Source organism: Rhinolophus sinicus, chromosome 18 (assembly GCF_057876585.1).
Source record: "Rhinolophus sinicus isolate RSI-liver-muscle chromosome 18, RSI-T2T, whole genome shotgun sequence".
NCBI classification, from domain to species: Eukaryota; Metazoa; Chordata; class Mammalia; order Chiroptera; family Rhinolophidae; genus Rhinolophus; species Rhinolophus sinicus.
Genome location: NC_142518.1, coordinates 45,833,570 through 45,850,187, shown reverse-complemented (window position 1 = coordinate 45,850,187; position 16,618 = coordinate 45,833,570). Strand labels below are relative to the sequence as shown.

General features: G+C 37.1%; 1 protein-coding gene across 14 annotated transcripts in view; it reads left to right on the top strand.

The window, feature by feature from the left end:
- ATRX (ATRX chromatin remodeler) overlaps window positions 1–16,618 on the top strand; it is a 251,334-nt gene that overhangs the window by 86,626 nt on the left and 148,090 nt on the right. For all 14 annotated transcript variants that reach the window (XM_019716363.3, XM_074323977.2, XM_074323981.2 and 11 more), the window contains 2 exons: window positions 11,912–12,045; window positions 12,496–12,672. In XM_019716363.3, coding sequence (XP_019571922.2) covers window positions 11,912–12,045; window positions 12,496–12,672 — 311 coding nt within the window. The remainder of the gene's footprint in view (window positions 1–11,911; window positions 12,046–12,495; window positions 12,673–16,618) is intronic.

Below are 16,618 nucleotides of genomic sequence, written 5' to 3'. Positions count from 1 at the left end.
TGTCCATTTCCATATTTCGGTTCAAGCCTTTAGTCTCCCCCCCTTTTATGTTTTGGTTGTCACAAATTATCCCTACGTATGCTGGTTGAACAGCCTCCTTTAGTATTTCTTGTAGTGCAGGCCGTGTGTTAGAAAATTCCCTCAGCTTCTGTATGGCTGGAAAGGTCTTTATTCGTCCTTCATATCTATAGGATATCATTGCTGGATATATTATTCTTGGCTCAAAATTTCTCTCAATTGTTTGAATATTTGATTCCACTCCCTCCTGGCTTGTAGAGTTTCTGCTGAAAAATCTGATGATGTTCTAATGGGCTTTATTTTGTAGTTTACAGTCTTCTTTTCCCTGGCTGCCTTGAGGATTCTTTCTTTGTCATTGATTTTTGACAGCTTCAATACAATGTGCCTTGGAGAAAGCCTGTTGGGGTTGAGGTAATTAGGTGTCCTTTTTGCTTCTTGGAATCGATGATCCAGTTCTTTCCACAAGTATGGGAAGTTCTCATCGAATGTTTGAATATACTCTCTGTTTCCTTCTCTCTTTTTTTCCTTCTGGTACGCCCATTATTCTTATATTGCTCTTTCTGATGGAGTCAGACAGTTCTTGTAGAGTTCTTTCATTTCTTTTAAGTCTCAAGTCTCTTTCTTCTTCCATCCATGTCATTTCCAGGTGTCTATCTTCGACGTCACTGATTGTTTCTTCCAGGTGGTGAACTCTACTATCTAAGCTGCCTGTTTCATTCTTCATTTGTTCTATTGAGTTCTTAATCTCCAGAAATTCTATTTGGTTGTTTTTTTCCCCTCTTTTTTCGCTTTTTTTTTATTGGGGTGACAGTTTTTAGTAAAATTACATACATTTCAGGTGTACAATTCTGTATCACATCATCTATAAATCCCACTGTGTGTTCACCACCCAGAGTCAGTTCTCCTTCCATCACCATATATTTGATCCCCCTGATCCTCATCTCCCACACCCACCCTGGTTCTTTTTTTTAATTTCAATCTCTTTGGCAAAATGTTCGTTTTGTTCTTTGATTGTGTTTCTGTTTTCATTAAACTGCCTGTCTGTGTTTTCTTCCATCTCGTTGTGTTTTTGCTGAGCTGCAATCTTGACTTCTCTGTTGTTTAAGTCACACATTTCCATATCTTTAAGTTCCTTTTCTGGAGACTTTTCATTTTCTATCTGAGCTGTCTTTTTGCGTTGGTTATTCATTGCAATTACTGATTTATTATTTCTCTTCCTAGACATCTACAGGAGTGGGTTCTGCTGCAGGTTGATAGGAATAGGTCTGTCTTTTGTTTTCCAGTAGGTGTTGGTGGAATGTTTTATTTTCTCTCGGACTGCAGCCTTTTATTCTCTCTCACACTGGAGTGTTATGTTTTCTCTGTACTATTCCAGATTCTCACACAATGGGGGGATTCACTGGAAGGCAGACTTCTCCCCTGTGATCAGTTTGCTTGGTGCATAGGGCTTCGCATCGTGTGTGGATGTGGAGAGCTTTTGAAGTTCTAAAGCTCTTCCTGCACCAGAATCATAGCCCGTGTGTTTCATCAACTCTGTTTACTCCTGCAGGGATCGCCTAGATAGATGTGGACAGGGGCGGGGTGGGTTGTGAGAAGTGGCCCATAGCAATGGTGGTGACCACCACCATAGCCAGTCCTACTTTCACACCTCCCTCCCCTTTGCTGCAATTAGTTGGGCTGCTAATCTGTGTCTTCAGACCACAGTTTTTAGGACTGCAAAAGCTGTGTTCTTTTGATCTGACACTGCTACTGTTGAGCTTCTAGCACTGGGCAGGTGGGGGCGGGGCGAGTTCTGGGAGGGTAGGGAGGTGGAGGCTAGTTTCAGTGCCTAAGGCTTCCATTCTTTGTGGCAATGATGGCTTAAACCACCGTTTTCAGCCTTCTTCCCTCAGTCTTTGCTCCGAGGTCTCTTCCTTGATCCTTGGGTTCAGCCGTTTATCCTGTCTCCTCAGACCTGTGAGCCATAAGCAGCTGCTGTAGTTCCTGGATGCAGGGAGTTCAGAGCACTGATCTAGGTCAGTGTCCTGCGTCCGCGCGGCTCCATCTTGCCCTGTGTTCGTACTTCTCCCTTCCCCCCTCCCCTGCTCGCGCAATTTGCCCACCATAGTTTATTTCAGTAGTGGGCCTCTTCATCTTGCCTGTTTTTTGCGCAGTGCGTCCTTTGTGGAGTTATATTTGTTCAGTTTGTTTTAAATTCCAGGGGAGATTTCATGAGTCTCACCTCACGCTTTCATTTTTTATGGCATCACTCCTGTCGGGTTGTCTGTGTTGTACTTTCTAATCTCTTTAACTTCTCACCCTCCCCTCCCCACTCCCATCTATCAGCCCTGTTTGTTTTTCCCTATAACTCTGAGTCTATTTCTGTTTTGTTTGTTCGTTTACTCTGTTGTTTAGATTCCACATGTAAGTGAGGTCATATGGTATTTGTCTTTGTCTCACTTATTTCACTTCGCATAATATTCTCTAGGTCCATTCCATGTATTTGCAAATGGTAGTATTTAATTCTTCTTTATGGCCCAGTAATACTCTATTGTGTAAATACCAGTTTCTTTATCCAGTTGTCTATAGATGGGCATTTCAGTTGTTTCCATATCTTGGCTATTGTGAATAGCGCTGCAATAAACGGGTGCATATATTTTTTTGAAATAGTGTTTTGGATTTCTTTGGATAGATGCATAGGAGTGCAATTTCCGTGTTATAAGGTAGTTCCATTTTCAATTTTTTGAGTTAGCTCCACACAGTTTTCCGTAGTGATTGCACCATTCTGGAATCCCATCAGTATTGCACGAGGGTTCCCTTTTCTCCATATCCTGGTAAGCAGTTGGTTGTTGATTTATTCATGATAACCATTTTGACCGGCGTGAGGTGGTATATCATTGTGGTTTTTATTTGTATTTCTCTAATGATTAGTCACATTGTACATCTTTTCATGTCTGGTGTCCAGCTGTATGTCCTTTTTAGAGAAATGCCTTTTCATGTCCTTTGCCCATTTTTCAATCGGATTGTTTGTTTTTTTTGGTGTTGAGTTGTAAGAGGTTTTTATAAATTTTTATAATTAACTCCTTATCAGATGTGTCATTGGCCAATATCTTCTCCTACTCTGGATGTTGTTTTATTTTATTGATATTTTCCTTTGCTGTGAAAAATCTTTTTAGTTTGATGTAATCCCACGTGTTTATTTTTTCTTTTGCTTCCGTTGGCCGAGGGGATATATCAGTAAAAATATTACTAAGGGTAATGTCTGCAAATTTGCTTCCTAGTATATTTTCTTATAGGAGTTTTATGGGTTTGGGTCTTACAGCTAAGTCTTTAATACATTTTGAATTTATTCTTGTATATGGTATAAGAAGGTGGTCCAGCTTATTTGTTTTTGTTTGTGTCTGTCCTATTTTCCCAGCACCATTTCTTAATCTTTCTTTGCATTTTTAGCAGGCTGTGAAAAATATTTAAAATTGCCCTTTCAAGAGAAAACCAAAGATTGCTAGATTACTTTTCTAAACATTCTTTTTAAACTCCATGTTGACTAAAAACTGAGATTTTTGTATGGTTACCTTTCCCTGCCACACACATACATATACTCGTATTTACTTTATAGTTGAAGAATGCTTAATTGGGTCTAGTAATGCTCCATAGTTTTTCTCATAATTTCTCTCAGCAGGACTAAATAATTTCTTTCGTAGAAGTGAAAGTTCCTGTGGAGATTGGTGAAAGAAATCGCCGTTTATTAATGGAGTTTTTGTTAAGTGTAAAGGGACTATACCATAACCTTAAAATTTTCCAATTATTTTGTAATTTCATAATACTTTGCTTTTCAAAGTGGAAAATGTACAAATGATTTTTTTTTTCCTGTGAGCTTCGTGTGGGTATTCTCGTGATGATGGCTGTGTACTGTTAATGCAGAATATTTTGGGAACTTAATGATTCTTGCATATTGTTCCTGCTAATGAAGTTATTTACTGATTGTTTACTTGATTTCAGCAAAGATTAATGACATGAATTTATCTCAAGTCCCTTTAACATATGACTTCCACTTAGTTTCCATTTTAAACACTTTTCCAAATGTTCGTCTTCTGTACGAATGTACATCTTCTGTGTATACATTTATTTTCTACACAAATTTGCTGAATCTGGAATTTTGTATTTTTCTGTGAAAAAAATTTCTTTTCACAGTGATTCTGTTTGGTTAGCAAAATTGCTTAGGTTCTTTATGTGCTGAAAAAACGAACATTGGGCCTGCCCAGTGGCTCAGGTGGTTGGAGCGCCATGCTCCTAATGCTGAGGTTGACGGGTCGATTCCCACATGGGCCAATGAGCTGCGCCCTCTACAGCTAAGATTGTGAACAACAGCTCTCCCTGGAGGTGTCCCATGGTGAGCAGCCAGAGGTTGGCGTAAGCTGCCGTGATCTTCCGGGGGCTGCCGAGTGCTGCCGTGAGTGGTCCGTGGCCAGCGTGAGTTGCCACCAGCCATTGTGATCAGCCTGCAAGAGCTTCCGTTAGCTGCTGTGGTTGGCTGACCGACTTCCTCAGCTCGGGGTGAGTGCAAGGCTCATAGTAACAGCATGGGCCTGGCAGCTGTGTCCTACACAACTAGACTGAGAAAGAGTAGCTTGAACCAGAGTGTGGAGGGGATGCAGAAGAAGGGGGAGGAAAACAATAGTTGCATTTCCCTCCCTTTTTGCCCCACCACCACCACCCTGATTCAAGCCGTTGTTTCTCAGTCTAGTTGTGTACGACACAGCTCCCCGGCCCATCCTGGTATTATGAGCTTTGCCCTCACCCCCACCCTCGCTGAGGCAGTCAGTCGCCAGTCGTTGGTCCGACGCTCACGGTAGCTCATGATGGCTGTGGGTAGGCTGCGGCACACAGTAGTACACAGCAGAACACGGCAGCACACAGCAGCCCACAGTAGCCCACCCCAACCTCTGGCTGCTCATGGCAGCCCAGCTACTCACACTGGCCACGGGCCGCTCACGGAGGCACTCAGCAGCCTGCGGCATCTCACGTCAACCTCAGGCTGCTCACAGCAGCCCAGCTCCAGAGAGAGCTGTTGTTCACATTCTTAGCTCTAGAGGACTCAGCTCACTGGCCCATGTGGGAATCGAACCAGCGACCTTAGGCGTTAGAAGCATGGCGCTCCAACCACCTTAGTCACCAGGCTGGCCCCAAAGGTTGCATTTTAAATGACATTTTTAACTTGTTTTTATATTTGAGTAATGTTTTTAAATAGCTATTTTAAGGTGATTTTCAGTTTACTTTGTCTTTGTAGCACAGGTAAGTATTTTAAATCATTTAAGTGTAACACAGATGTCCAACCAGTAGATAGGATCTATTTGTAAATACCTAAAATGGTTGCAGTTGCCTCCAGCTTTCTTTATGCTAGAATTGTCAGCAAGGAAAGAAATATGGTCAGTAGTGGTGATCTCTTGGCTTAATATTTGAACATTATACCCAGCCCTCCTTTCCTGTTCTGTGTTCCTTGGAGATATTGGGACTTTAAGAAAGTGAGAAATACCCCCCTCCTCCCAAAAGAGTTTGGATTTTCTGTTGTTAGCAAAAATAATTCATTTTTCTCACTTCACATATCCTCCTTTATCCTTAGCTTTGAAATTTTAAATAAAATTGAGATGAGTAAATTCTGATTTAACTAGTTCTTTAATATGATAAAATTTCCTAAATATGTCACAATGTTGTTCATAAATTATTTATTGTTAAAATTTCCTCTAAAACTGGCATAGATTTTTTTCCGTAAAATCAGGCAATACACATTTTGTAATTTGATATAAATTGTTAATAAACTGTAGTTTCTTAATATCACACAGCCTTTATTTTTCTACTGCTATGTTTTTTCGAAAAAGTTATTTGACACTAATATTCTTGGTACTCCCACTAAAAAGAAAACTGTCATTAAGTGCAAACATTGTGGGACATGGGACTAAAAGAATGGTTCAAACTATTGTTCAGCTTTTTGATTATTTAGTGAGTTCATCATTATCTCACAAATTTCACCACTTTGGGGTACAAATTACTATGTTGCAGTCATATTTTTTTATATAAAGGTTGATACCGTGTTTCCCCCAAAATAAGACCTAGCCAGGCCATCAGCTCTAATGCGTCTTTTGGAGCAAAAATTAATATAAGACCCGGTCTTATGTTATATAAGTCTTAATTTTTGCTCCAGAAGACGCATTAGAGCTGATGGTCCGGCTAGGTCTTATTTTTGGGGAAACACGGTATCAAGATATTAATTTTGGGCCAAAGAATTAAAAAAATACTAATACAGATTTTGAAGGTGAGAAGATCCATAGTAATTCTATGAAATGCTTTATTTTTTATTCTTTTTTTTTTTTTTTTTTTTTTTTTTTAAGATTTTATTGGGGAAGAGGTACAGGACTTCATTGGGGAACAGTGTGTACTTCTAGGACTTTTTTCAAGTCAAGCTGCTGTCCTTTCAATCTTAGTTGTGGAGGGCACAGCTCAACTGCAGGTCTAGTTGCCGTTTTTAGTTGCCGTTTTTTAGTTGCAGGAGGCACAGCCCACCATCCTTTTTGGGAGTTGAACCCAGCAACCTTGTGGTTGAGAGTCCACAGGCCCATGTGAGAATCCAACCGGCAGCCTTCAGCATTAGGAGCACAGAGCTCAAACTGCCTGAGCCACCAGGCCGGCCCCTATTTTTTATTCTTAATCCTGATGTATATAACATTTATTAAAACAAAGACTCACTACTAGAAGGATGTGTTCACCAACCTGTTCTCCCAAAAAATATTCAGCATTCTTTTACTATAGTCATTTGAATTATTTTACATATCAACCTTTTAAATAGTTATTATGTTTTAACAACTACCTGTACTTAGTTGCTTTGTATCTCTAAAACGCATATATTTAAACCTATAAACTTATTCAGAATTCTGTTTTAACTAATTATTCTGTTGTGGTATTGTGCACAAAATGTGAAAAAAAACAATTTTATAAAAAAAATTATCACTTTTGTATAAGGATGCACAGTATTTGACCTTTTAAAAATGTATCTTTTATTTAGTATTTTTCTTCAAGCCTATTTTTCAGAACCTGTTAAAATATAAAACAGTATATTGTAGGATGTATCTGAGATGTCCTGTAAGTGCATTTTAGAGATGGAGCATACTGGACTAATGCTGTTTAGAACATCTTTGTTTTTTAATATTTAAAAATCAAAGCTTGAATTTTTTCTAAATATATATATATATATATATATATATATATATATATATATATATATATATATATATATATTGAAAATCAGTGAAATACAGATATCTTTAAGAATGTGATTATAATGTATTTTCTCAAGCACTCATTGGGACAGAGGTAGTGAATGAGCAGAGAGTATAGCCCTGGCATGGTAAAATTAGTAGCAGATTGGGACTCAAGACCTTATGTGGTATTCCTGGCTTTGTCACTAACTAGTTTTATTTGTTCTTTTGGCCAAGTCATTCCCCCTCTGTAAGCCCATTTCCTCATATATAAAATGACAGAATTGGACTGTAAGGTTCCTTCTTCTAGCTCTAACATTTTGTGCTGCTTTTCTAATGGTTGTTTCTCTAAAGGTCCCTCATACAAGAGACCCTTCTTGATCGCCTTTTTGTTTTTAAAGAAACTCAACATTTTGAATCAACCTATCAGCAAGAGGCAGTTTTCTTTTCCTGTTTGAGTGCTTAAACAAGAGACATTACTCAATTCCTTTTTAGATAGGATCAGAATTACTAAAGGCTTTCTCTCTCTTTTTTTCAGATTGCTTGTTGACCTTTGCATTGTTGGGCTCATTCCTTATTTTATATTTGCTTTCTTTTAGTAGGTGAAGGTGTAAGGTGTAATCAAGCATTATCTTGGTATTCATTGTATGAATTAGAAGAATTAGCTTGTTGGTTTGGGGATTCTGTTTATTCTGTCACGCACCAGTTCTGATCATTGTTTCTTTGTGAGTTTTTACCCTCCCTACCACACTGTTTTCCTTTCTCCCTCTCTCCCTTTCCACCCTTTCAAGAAAATGGAGTAGTGGCTCCATTACCTTAGGCTCTGCCCAGGGTTTCTGCCACAAGAGTGGCACAGCCTGTGCCTCTGGTGCTGCTGATAGAGTCATGACTGCTTTGGATGCTACACCTGCCCCAAGATGTAATAGTGAGCATTTTGATTTCATGGGCACTACCTTGTTGCCTGAATGATTTTCTCAGAAACATCCTGGAAAGCCTCAAGAAAGGAAACTTCAGAGCAAAGAGAATCAGCTAGGCATCATGACTGTACATTCATCACATGCATACCAGCATGGGTCCAGCTGAGGCCTCCAAAATGATGCTTTGTCAGCCTCAGCTGGTAGTCAAGTCATGATGTCCTTGAAGTCTCTGTGGTTCGTGCCTCAAGAGTTAAAGTGGAGTTTCCTTTATGGCATATCACAGTGGGTTTGGTAGATGGGATTCATCTCACCTCACCATGTTTGTTGACTGAGGTTGAAGGTCAGCCTTAGCCCTTAGGTCTTTCCAATTAAGTTCTAACTTTGAGGTGTGGGTTATGTGATAGGCTAGGCTTATGATACAGTGGGGTTTGACATAGTGGACTTGCCATCAGTCATAAATTTGTGCAAATTAACTTTATTATCCTTTTTATGGATTAATGTACATGGCTATCTATACATTAGATTTTCCTTTGGTCAAAAGGTCTCAGAGGGCACATCTAAACATCTTTGCGAGGTATGGTTTGGGAGTCTGCATCACTGTGTGTAGCTTTCTATTTGGAGAAAAATGAGCATTCTCTGAAGTTTGTAATATTTTTCTGCTTCTGAAGTGACTGATCATTCTATATATTACGGTCTTATGGAAGGTTGTTGATAAATTGTGTAATCCTTTAGTTTGTTGATCTCATTTCATTTTCTGTGATTTATTATTTGATATAGAATTGTATCGTATTATCTCATACATATCATATTTCTTAGTTCATGACAATCCAGAACTTGAGTATGAATTAGGTAGGTTTACATATTTTGACATCCTGTTTAGTAGACATATTCTTAGTAGTCTAGAGTTTGAAAGAAGAAAAATTATGTGGTTTCTTACAATTAACAACCAAGTCTTTACAGACAATATGGCATTTAAGACTTTCTTTGAACTTGTAAAAACAAACTGAAATCAGGTGATTGAACTAACGTTTAACTAAATTAATTAACTATTTTTATTGATTGTTATTGTCTCACCAAAATGTTGACATAAGATCTTGTAACTACAAGTGAACTATGTTTTTCTGTTTGTAATTTAGTATACAAACTCCACATTGTGTGCACATGCGCACGTGCGCGCACACACACGCCCGCCCATACCCATGCACATTTATTTATTACAAAACAGTGGTTTTACCCCAAAACCACTTTGATTTGAGAAAGTTTTTCCTTGTCCATGGGAAATGACAGTGTAGTGTTAAAGATGATTTAGAATTTTTTTCAGAAAGATGCTTTTATTGCATTTGAAGAACCACACTTTATTTGGAACTATTTCCTAATTTGTGGAGGGTGTGTTGAAATATTCTTTATTTTATAAAATGATGAAAGTAAATGATATTTGGGTTTAAATTTTTTTTCTTGGCAAAACGAAAAGTTGGCAATCCTGTATTAGTCCTCATTTTAAAAAAGTTTACTGTGTGCAATCCATTGCAGCATACCATGGATCTAGAAGTTTAAGAGCAATGTTTTTTTATTTTTTAATTATTTTTAATTAAAATTTATTAGTTTGACAATGGTTAGTAAAATTACATAGGTTTCAAGTGTACAATTCTGTAATACTCGTGCATCATCTATATATCACATTGTGTGTTCTCGAACCAGAATCAGTTCTCCTTCCATTACCATATATTTGACCTCGTTTTAGCAATGTTTTATAATTCAACTCTACCAGTAGGTTTTAAACTGGAAGTGATCTAATCTGTACTTTATTGAAATGTAAATCAGGGCAGAAGCCTTCAGATACACAACCCATTTGTGGTTTCCTTTAGCAATTGGTAACTCTCTGTGTTGTGTCAATATTTCTGATACCACTGTTGGTGGGTTGAGGGGAGGGAAGCACCGAAAGGCATATATAATAAGCATTTATGGAGGTGATTACCTATTTTGCTTCACTCTGGTTAGATGCCTCTGCTATATATCTTTGAATATAAATAGCAATGAACAATCTATCTTTCAAATAAAATTAAGAAGGCATTAACATCTCCTAAGGAATTAATTTTTGATTGAAATGTGAGTGCATGTTAAATATAAAGAGGAGTTTCAAATCCAAAATAACAAAAGTTCCTTAATTCCAGCTGCAAGTTTTTGACTCAGCTACAGAGTCAGATTGTAGAGTAGATGTTTATACAATAGAATTTAATTCATAGAAAATTGAGAATCATGCCACCTGTGGGGGCAGAGCCCCAGAAAGAAGTTTCCAGGCTCTCGGCCTCACATAGACAGGTGCTGGCTCAGGTAGTAAATGGCCATCAATTGTGATTGCATGGCCATCAGCTGTGGCTAGTTGGCCGTCAGCTGTAACCAGTGAGCCATTGGCCACTAATATAACTGCTGTGGCTACGCTAGCAGAGAGAAGAGAAAGAATGGGGGCTAGCAAGAAGATGGCGGCTGGGCTGGCAAGCGTGGATGGCGGTTTGCGGACAGTGTGGATCCAGCCTCCAGTGAGAGTATAGTGCCGCCAGAGAGAATATAGTGGTATGACTCCCCTACCTATGGCTCCGTGGGTGTTCCTTTTTGGCCTCACCATATCCTGCGTTCTTGTATGGGGAGCGGAACCAGAGACCCCGCAGGCGTCCCTGCATGACAAATGGCGCAGCGAGCAGGGTCTCCCGCACGACACCACCTTTCTTTTAAACCTTTCTATAAGGTACTCCTTTGTTACTGTGATTTATGAATTTATGTCAAAAGGACACCCAGGTGCAAAGCACTTCATCTTGCACAAAAGCTGCATGATTGTTTTATGTTTTAAGATGTCTTTCTTATTTCAACCATGTAAATTTATTAGGAATATATTTTATTTTAACATAAGATGGTATTAGAGAAGTACATTCTTATGCTTTTAACAGTTGATTTTCCATTAGCAAGTCAGTCTTTGGGGAGCATCTTGAGAAATTTTGATATGAGTGTAGCTATTGCACTGTCTACTTTTTTGAAAAGTGAAAACTCATTTATGATAATTTGTGTTCTTTTACGATGTGTGTAATTGATAGCACTTCTGTTTCATCTCTGCCCTAGCTTGAATATTATTAGGGCTTTCTCATTGCTTCAATACTTGATATTTAGTGTTTGCTTCCATTTATTTAACAGAATTCATGAAGTAAATTGAAATTTAAGGGCCAAAATTACTGCTCCCCAGTTTGAGGCACTGTCTTATAATAAAGAGGTTTATTACATACTGATTTTCTAAGAATATGTTTCTAAGAATATATTTTCTAAGAATATGTTTCTGAGAATAAATGTTCTTGTGGAGTATTGTCTTGGAATGCCATTTTTGTCTGAGTAAGTAAATTTGCTATTGTGGGCCTGTCTGATATTGTAGTTATTGGATGATGGCAGCAGAGCAAGTATAAGATTGGAAGATTGTCCAGCATGAAGTTTACAATTGGTCAAAATAGTTAGTGGAAGTGTCCCTCAGATTTTTCAATATATTGCAGAATTACACTGAATTGGGAAAATACCAGTGCTAAGAGCATTTTCAAAAGTTTAAGTTGGTAGCTTAGGTTAAAACATGGTTCTGGTAGTCTTTTATTTATAATGTAAAGTCTATTGACACATTTATCTCCTTTCTGAAACAATTATTTGTTTTTCTTTGTAATTTTTGTTTTGTTCTTCACCAAATACATAGTTTTTTATTGTCTTTTTACTCTCAAGAATTGCCAAGAAGATGCTTTTAGAAGAAATTAAAGCCAATCTTTCTTCTGATGAGGATGGATCTTCAGATGATGAACCAGAAGAAGGGAAAAAAAGAACTGGAAAGCACAATGAAGAAAACCCAGGAGATGAGGGTGAGCTCCCCAAAGAAAAGTATAGGATGCCATAATTTGATTGTTTGACCAGTTCAGTCTTTGAAGACTATGTGACCATACAACGGTTTAATACATGCATTTAAAGTTTATTAACGTGTTTAAAACCTTACTACTTTCACTCTTTTTATCTGGTAGTTATTGTGCTCATTTTGTCAGTTACTGCCTATAAACAGATGATTTTCAAAAGCAAAATGTTTTTTTACTTTTAAAAAATTTACAAATATGTATTGGTGATATTTAATCAATATTTAATAATAGTAATAGATCAAGTCTGATGTATGAGATTGCCTGGTATCACCAGTGATTCTCAGGTAAGTGCGTAGTTCTGATCTTTTTTATAAATCATGAAAATTGTCAACAAAATGGTTTTACAAAACATTTTAAAAATAAAAGGCTGAAAGTTTTCCTGATTTGTTTTTCTCCATTTAGAAGTAAAAAATCAAATCAATACTGAATCAGATTCAGATTCTGAAGAATCTAAGAAGCCAAGATACAGACATAGGCTTTTGAGGCACAAACTGACTGTAAGTGATGGAGAATCTGGAGAAGAGAAAAAGATGAAGCCCAAAGAGCACAAAGAAGCCAAAAGCAGAAATAGAAGGAAGGGTAAGACATTTTAATTTTGAGTGTAAGGAACATACTGGATTTATAAACTAATTATGGTAATGAAATTTAAGATATCTGCTCCAACAATTGACCACCCACATTAAGTAAATACCAGCACACTGGCAACAACTATTCTCTTACATGAGAGTGAAATAAAGAATGCAGAGTAGGAAGATAACCCAGAAACTTGATAGATGACACAATAATATTTTTAACCTTTAGAGTTACACACATTTAGATTAAAGAGATAAATAAGTATGACAACAAATCAAAGCTAAGAAATACAGGATTGCATATAACTTCAGGAAGAAATAATGCTTTCCTAAGGAAGGAGAGAAGATACAATTAGTTTGGGTACATTTATGCAAGTTTATATGCAAAACATATGTTGTCAGATTAAACTTTCATTACATTAAAGTTTGAATCCTTCTGCATTGAGTGCTTACATGTTTTCAGCATCATGGTAAACACTGAGGATACAAAAATGAATAAGGAAATTATTGTCCGGTATGGTGGTTTTCAATCTGGCTACACATTTGAATCACTTGGGGGATTTTTAAATATACTTGTGACAGGGCTCCATCCCAAGCCAATTACACAGCATAACTGGTGGTGGTGGGACCTAGGTATCCATATGTTTTAAAAGCATCTCTGATATTATTCTGATAAGTAGCCAGGTTTGGCAGTTACTGGTTTAGTAAAAATTATTGACATTAATATTATAAGAAATTATAGCACCATGAGGGATGTCTTGTATAACAGAGCTACTGTATAGTGTGGCACAAAGGAGTATTTCTTTAGCTTCTTAGGAGTTGGGGGTTATCCCGAGGGAAGACTTCATAAAGATGAGGGGCTTCACTCAGTGGACCAAGTTGTAAATGGGAAGCAGGTGAATGTGTTGTGAAGATTAATAATGCAAGCAGGGAAAAAATTTTAAAAGCCTCTTCAAAATGGTGAATGGTGGAAGGGGTACAACTAATATGGTAGGGCTGGACTATAGGAGGGAATAGCTAAAGGAACAGCAGGAAATGAAGCTGGGCCAATCAGGCAGTGACCAGATACTGGAGACCCTTGGCAGTAGCCCCAGGGGTACGTGAAGCTGTAGAGTAAAACATCTCTTTGGTGTGCTTTTACTTGAGAGTTAGGGGAGAACATTCTTATATTAAATAATCACATGCATATTGAGCAATTCGAAATTTGCCTAAGAATTTTGACTAACAAAAAGTTCAAAGAAAGCTTTTTGCTTCTTAGGGGCAGATTCTGAACACTTTACTCCCCAACTCCTAGAGGGAAGATTAACTCTTCTTTGCTACTAGAAATAGGAAAACATTTTGGGAAGTGACTGAGAAGTACAGTAGGCTCTATAGGCTGGAGAGCCATTGAAAGTTTTATTTTTTTATTTAAAAAGGTATTTATTTTTAAAATCATAGCTGTATTGAGATTTAATTCACAAACAGTAGAATTTACCATATAAAATTATAATTTACAGTGTACAATTTAATTATTTTTAGTATATTTACAGAAGAGTGCTACCACTTACAAAAATTTTTATTTGGGGTATACTGTACATACAGGGAAGTGTGCATTTAATTAGTGGACAACTTGATGAACACATATGGCACCTAGATAAAGGCACAGGGCATTCATTACTATCACTCACTCAAGAATCACAACCTCTCAGTACAACCATTCATGTTTCCCATTGACAGTTTTTTAACCAAGGATGTAATATCATCAGGTTAGTTGCCTGTTACTCTGTGAGACTGAAGGCTTTGAATCTGTTTGGAGGCTATTGCTATGGTTCATGCCAAGTGTGGTTGGAGAAGAGAAGGGTTGACTTGAATTATACATGAGGTTGAACTGTTAGGCCTTATTAGGTAATATGAAAGTGAAAAGTCGAGGATGACTGTCAGGTCTTTGGAGTTGCCGTGGTATATTTTTAATACTACAAAAATAGTTGAGCTTGCCCCGTGGAGTTGTAATATTGCGCAAATGGAGGGCTAAGGAAAAAAATCTTGGATTTCTGAACATTTAAAGGTCTGTTGAGCAATGGTTACCCATTAAAGAAGGGGAAGAGGAAGATATTAATATGTCTATTAATACATATACTTAATGTGTCATGGACATTTTCTTTTTTTTTTCTTTTTTATTGGGGAATATTGGGGAACAGGACCCATCAGCTCCAAGTGAAGTCATTGTTTTCAGTCTAGTTGTTTTGGGTGGAAGGGGGCGCAGCTCAACTCCAAGTCAGGTCGTTTGCAGTCTAATTGTGGAGCGCGCGGCTCAGCTTCAGGTCAAGTTGTTGTTTTCAATCTCGTTGTGGAGGGCACAGCTCACTGGCCCGTTTGGGAATCGAACCAGTGACCTTGGTGTTATGAGCACTGTGCACTAACCACTGAACAAACCAGCCATCCGTCATGGACATTTTTATGTTACTAAATAGTGGTATATCATTTTTTGAATGTTTATCTCATAAATTTCTTTACACCATGACTACAAGCTTGTCTTTCAGATTCTATAAAGGAATTGAATGATTTAGTAGGTTGTATAACAACCTGAATTCCTGTGCATCTTCAATAAAATGAGAAGTAATTGATTTTGCTTCTGAGGCTCTGCTCAGGACATGGAGTCCTTTAGTAGGAACGATTACATTCAAGATGCTTTATTAAAAGAAAAGATGCTTTATTAAAACCGAGGTTTTCTGTGACCTATATTTTCACTGTCCTCTTAACGTGGGTAATTTATTACCCTAGTGGTTTTTGTTTGTTTGTGTAGGAGGGAGTAAAAAATCTAAAATCATTTCAAAATAATTATTTTAAAAAGATCTATCATGACCTGAGATCAACACCAAAGGTCTGATCCATCTAAAAACATATGGACAAACATAAACACTATTAAAGAAATTGCTGTGGCGGAGATGGAAATGAAGTTATTCATGTGATGAAAGAGTTTTATAGACAGATGTTGATAGTTGCACAACGAAGTGAATATACTTAATGCCATTGAACTGTACACTCGAAAATGATATATATAAATTTATATATATATATCTATATTTCTAATATGGATTACGATTATAGTGATTGATAACTGCCTTTGAAATGGAATGATTTTCCAAGTTTTGCATACTCTGGTGTCCCTATATTGTCTGGAAACTTTAGTTGGGCGATGGGGAGAAATAAGAAAATAACTTATTAAATGAAGTGCAGCATGCAAACTTTAATTTTCACCTAAATTTGAAAAAAATTATAGAAGTTATTTTGGTCATAATTTGAAAAATGTAATTATTGTCCTTATATTAGATGATATTAAATTGATGATATTTTTGTTATGTGTGGTAATGGTATTTAGTTATGTAGTACAGTAGTATCCTTTTGCTTAAGGGTTAGATGTCATGATGTATGCACTGAATTTGAAATGGTTCAGTGCAAAAAAGTATGTGTGCCTGTACAGAGATAACGCAAATGTGGTACGTTGTTAAGTGAATTTAGGAGAAGGGATATGGATGTTCATTCAACAATTTTTCAAAGTTTGGTAAGTTTGAATATTTCAAAATAAAATGTTCAATGAAAACTTAATACTAGGCTTAAAATTATACTTAATCACAAAATTTGTGTGTGCGTGCATGTGGACACGTGTTCTCCCACAGTTCCCAGTTGGTGAACAGTTTTTTTAATTGTTTTGTATTGTGGTAAAGTAATCATAAAAAATTTTAACCACTTTAATCATTGTCGAGTGTACAGTTCAGTGGCATTAAGTATATTCACATCGTTGTGCAACTATCAACATCTGTCTATAAAACTCTTTCATCACATGAATAACTTCATTTCCATCTCCGCCACAGCAGTTTCTTTAATAGTGTTTATGTTTGTCCATATGGTTTTAGATGGATCAGACCTTTGGTGTTGATCTCAGGTCATGATAGATCTTTTTAAAATAATTATTT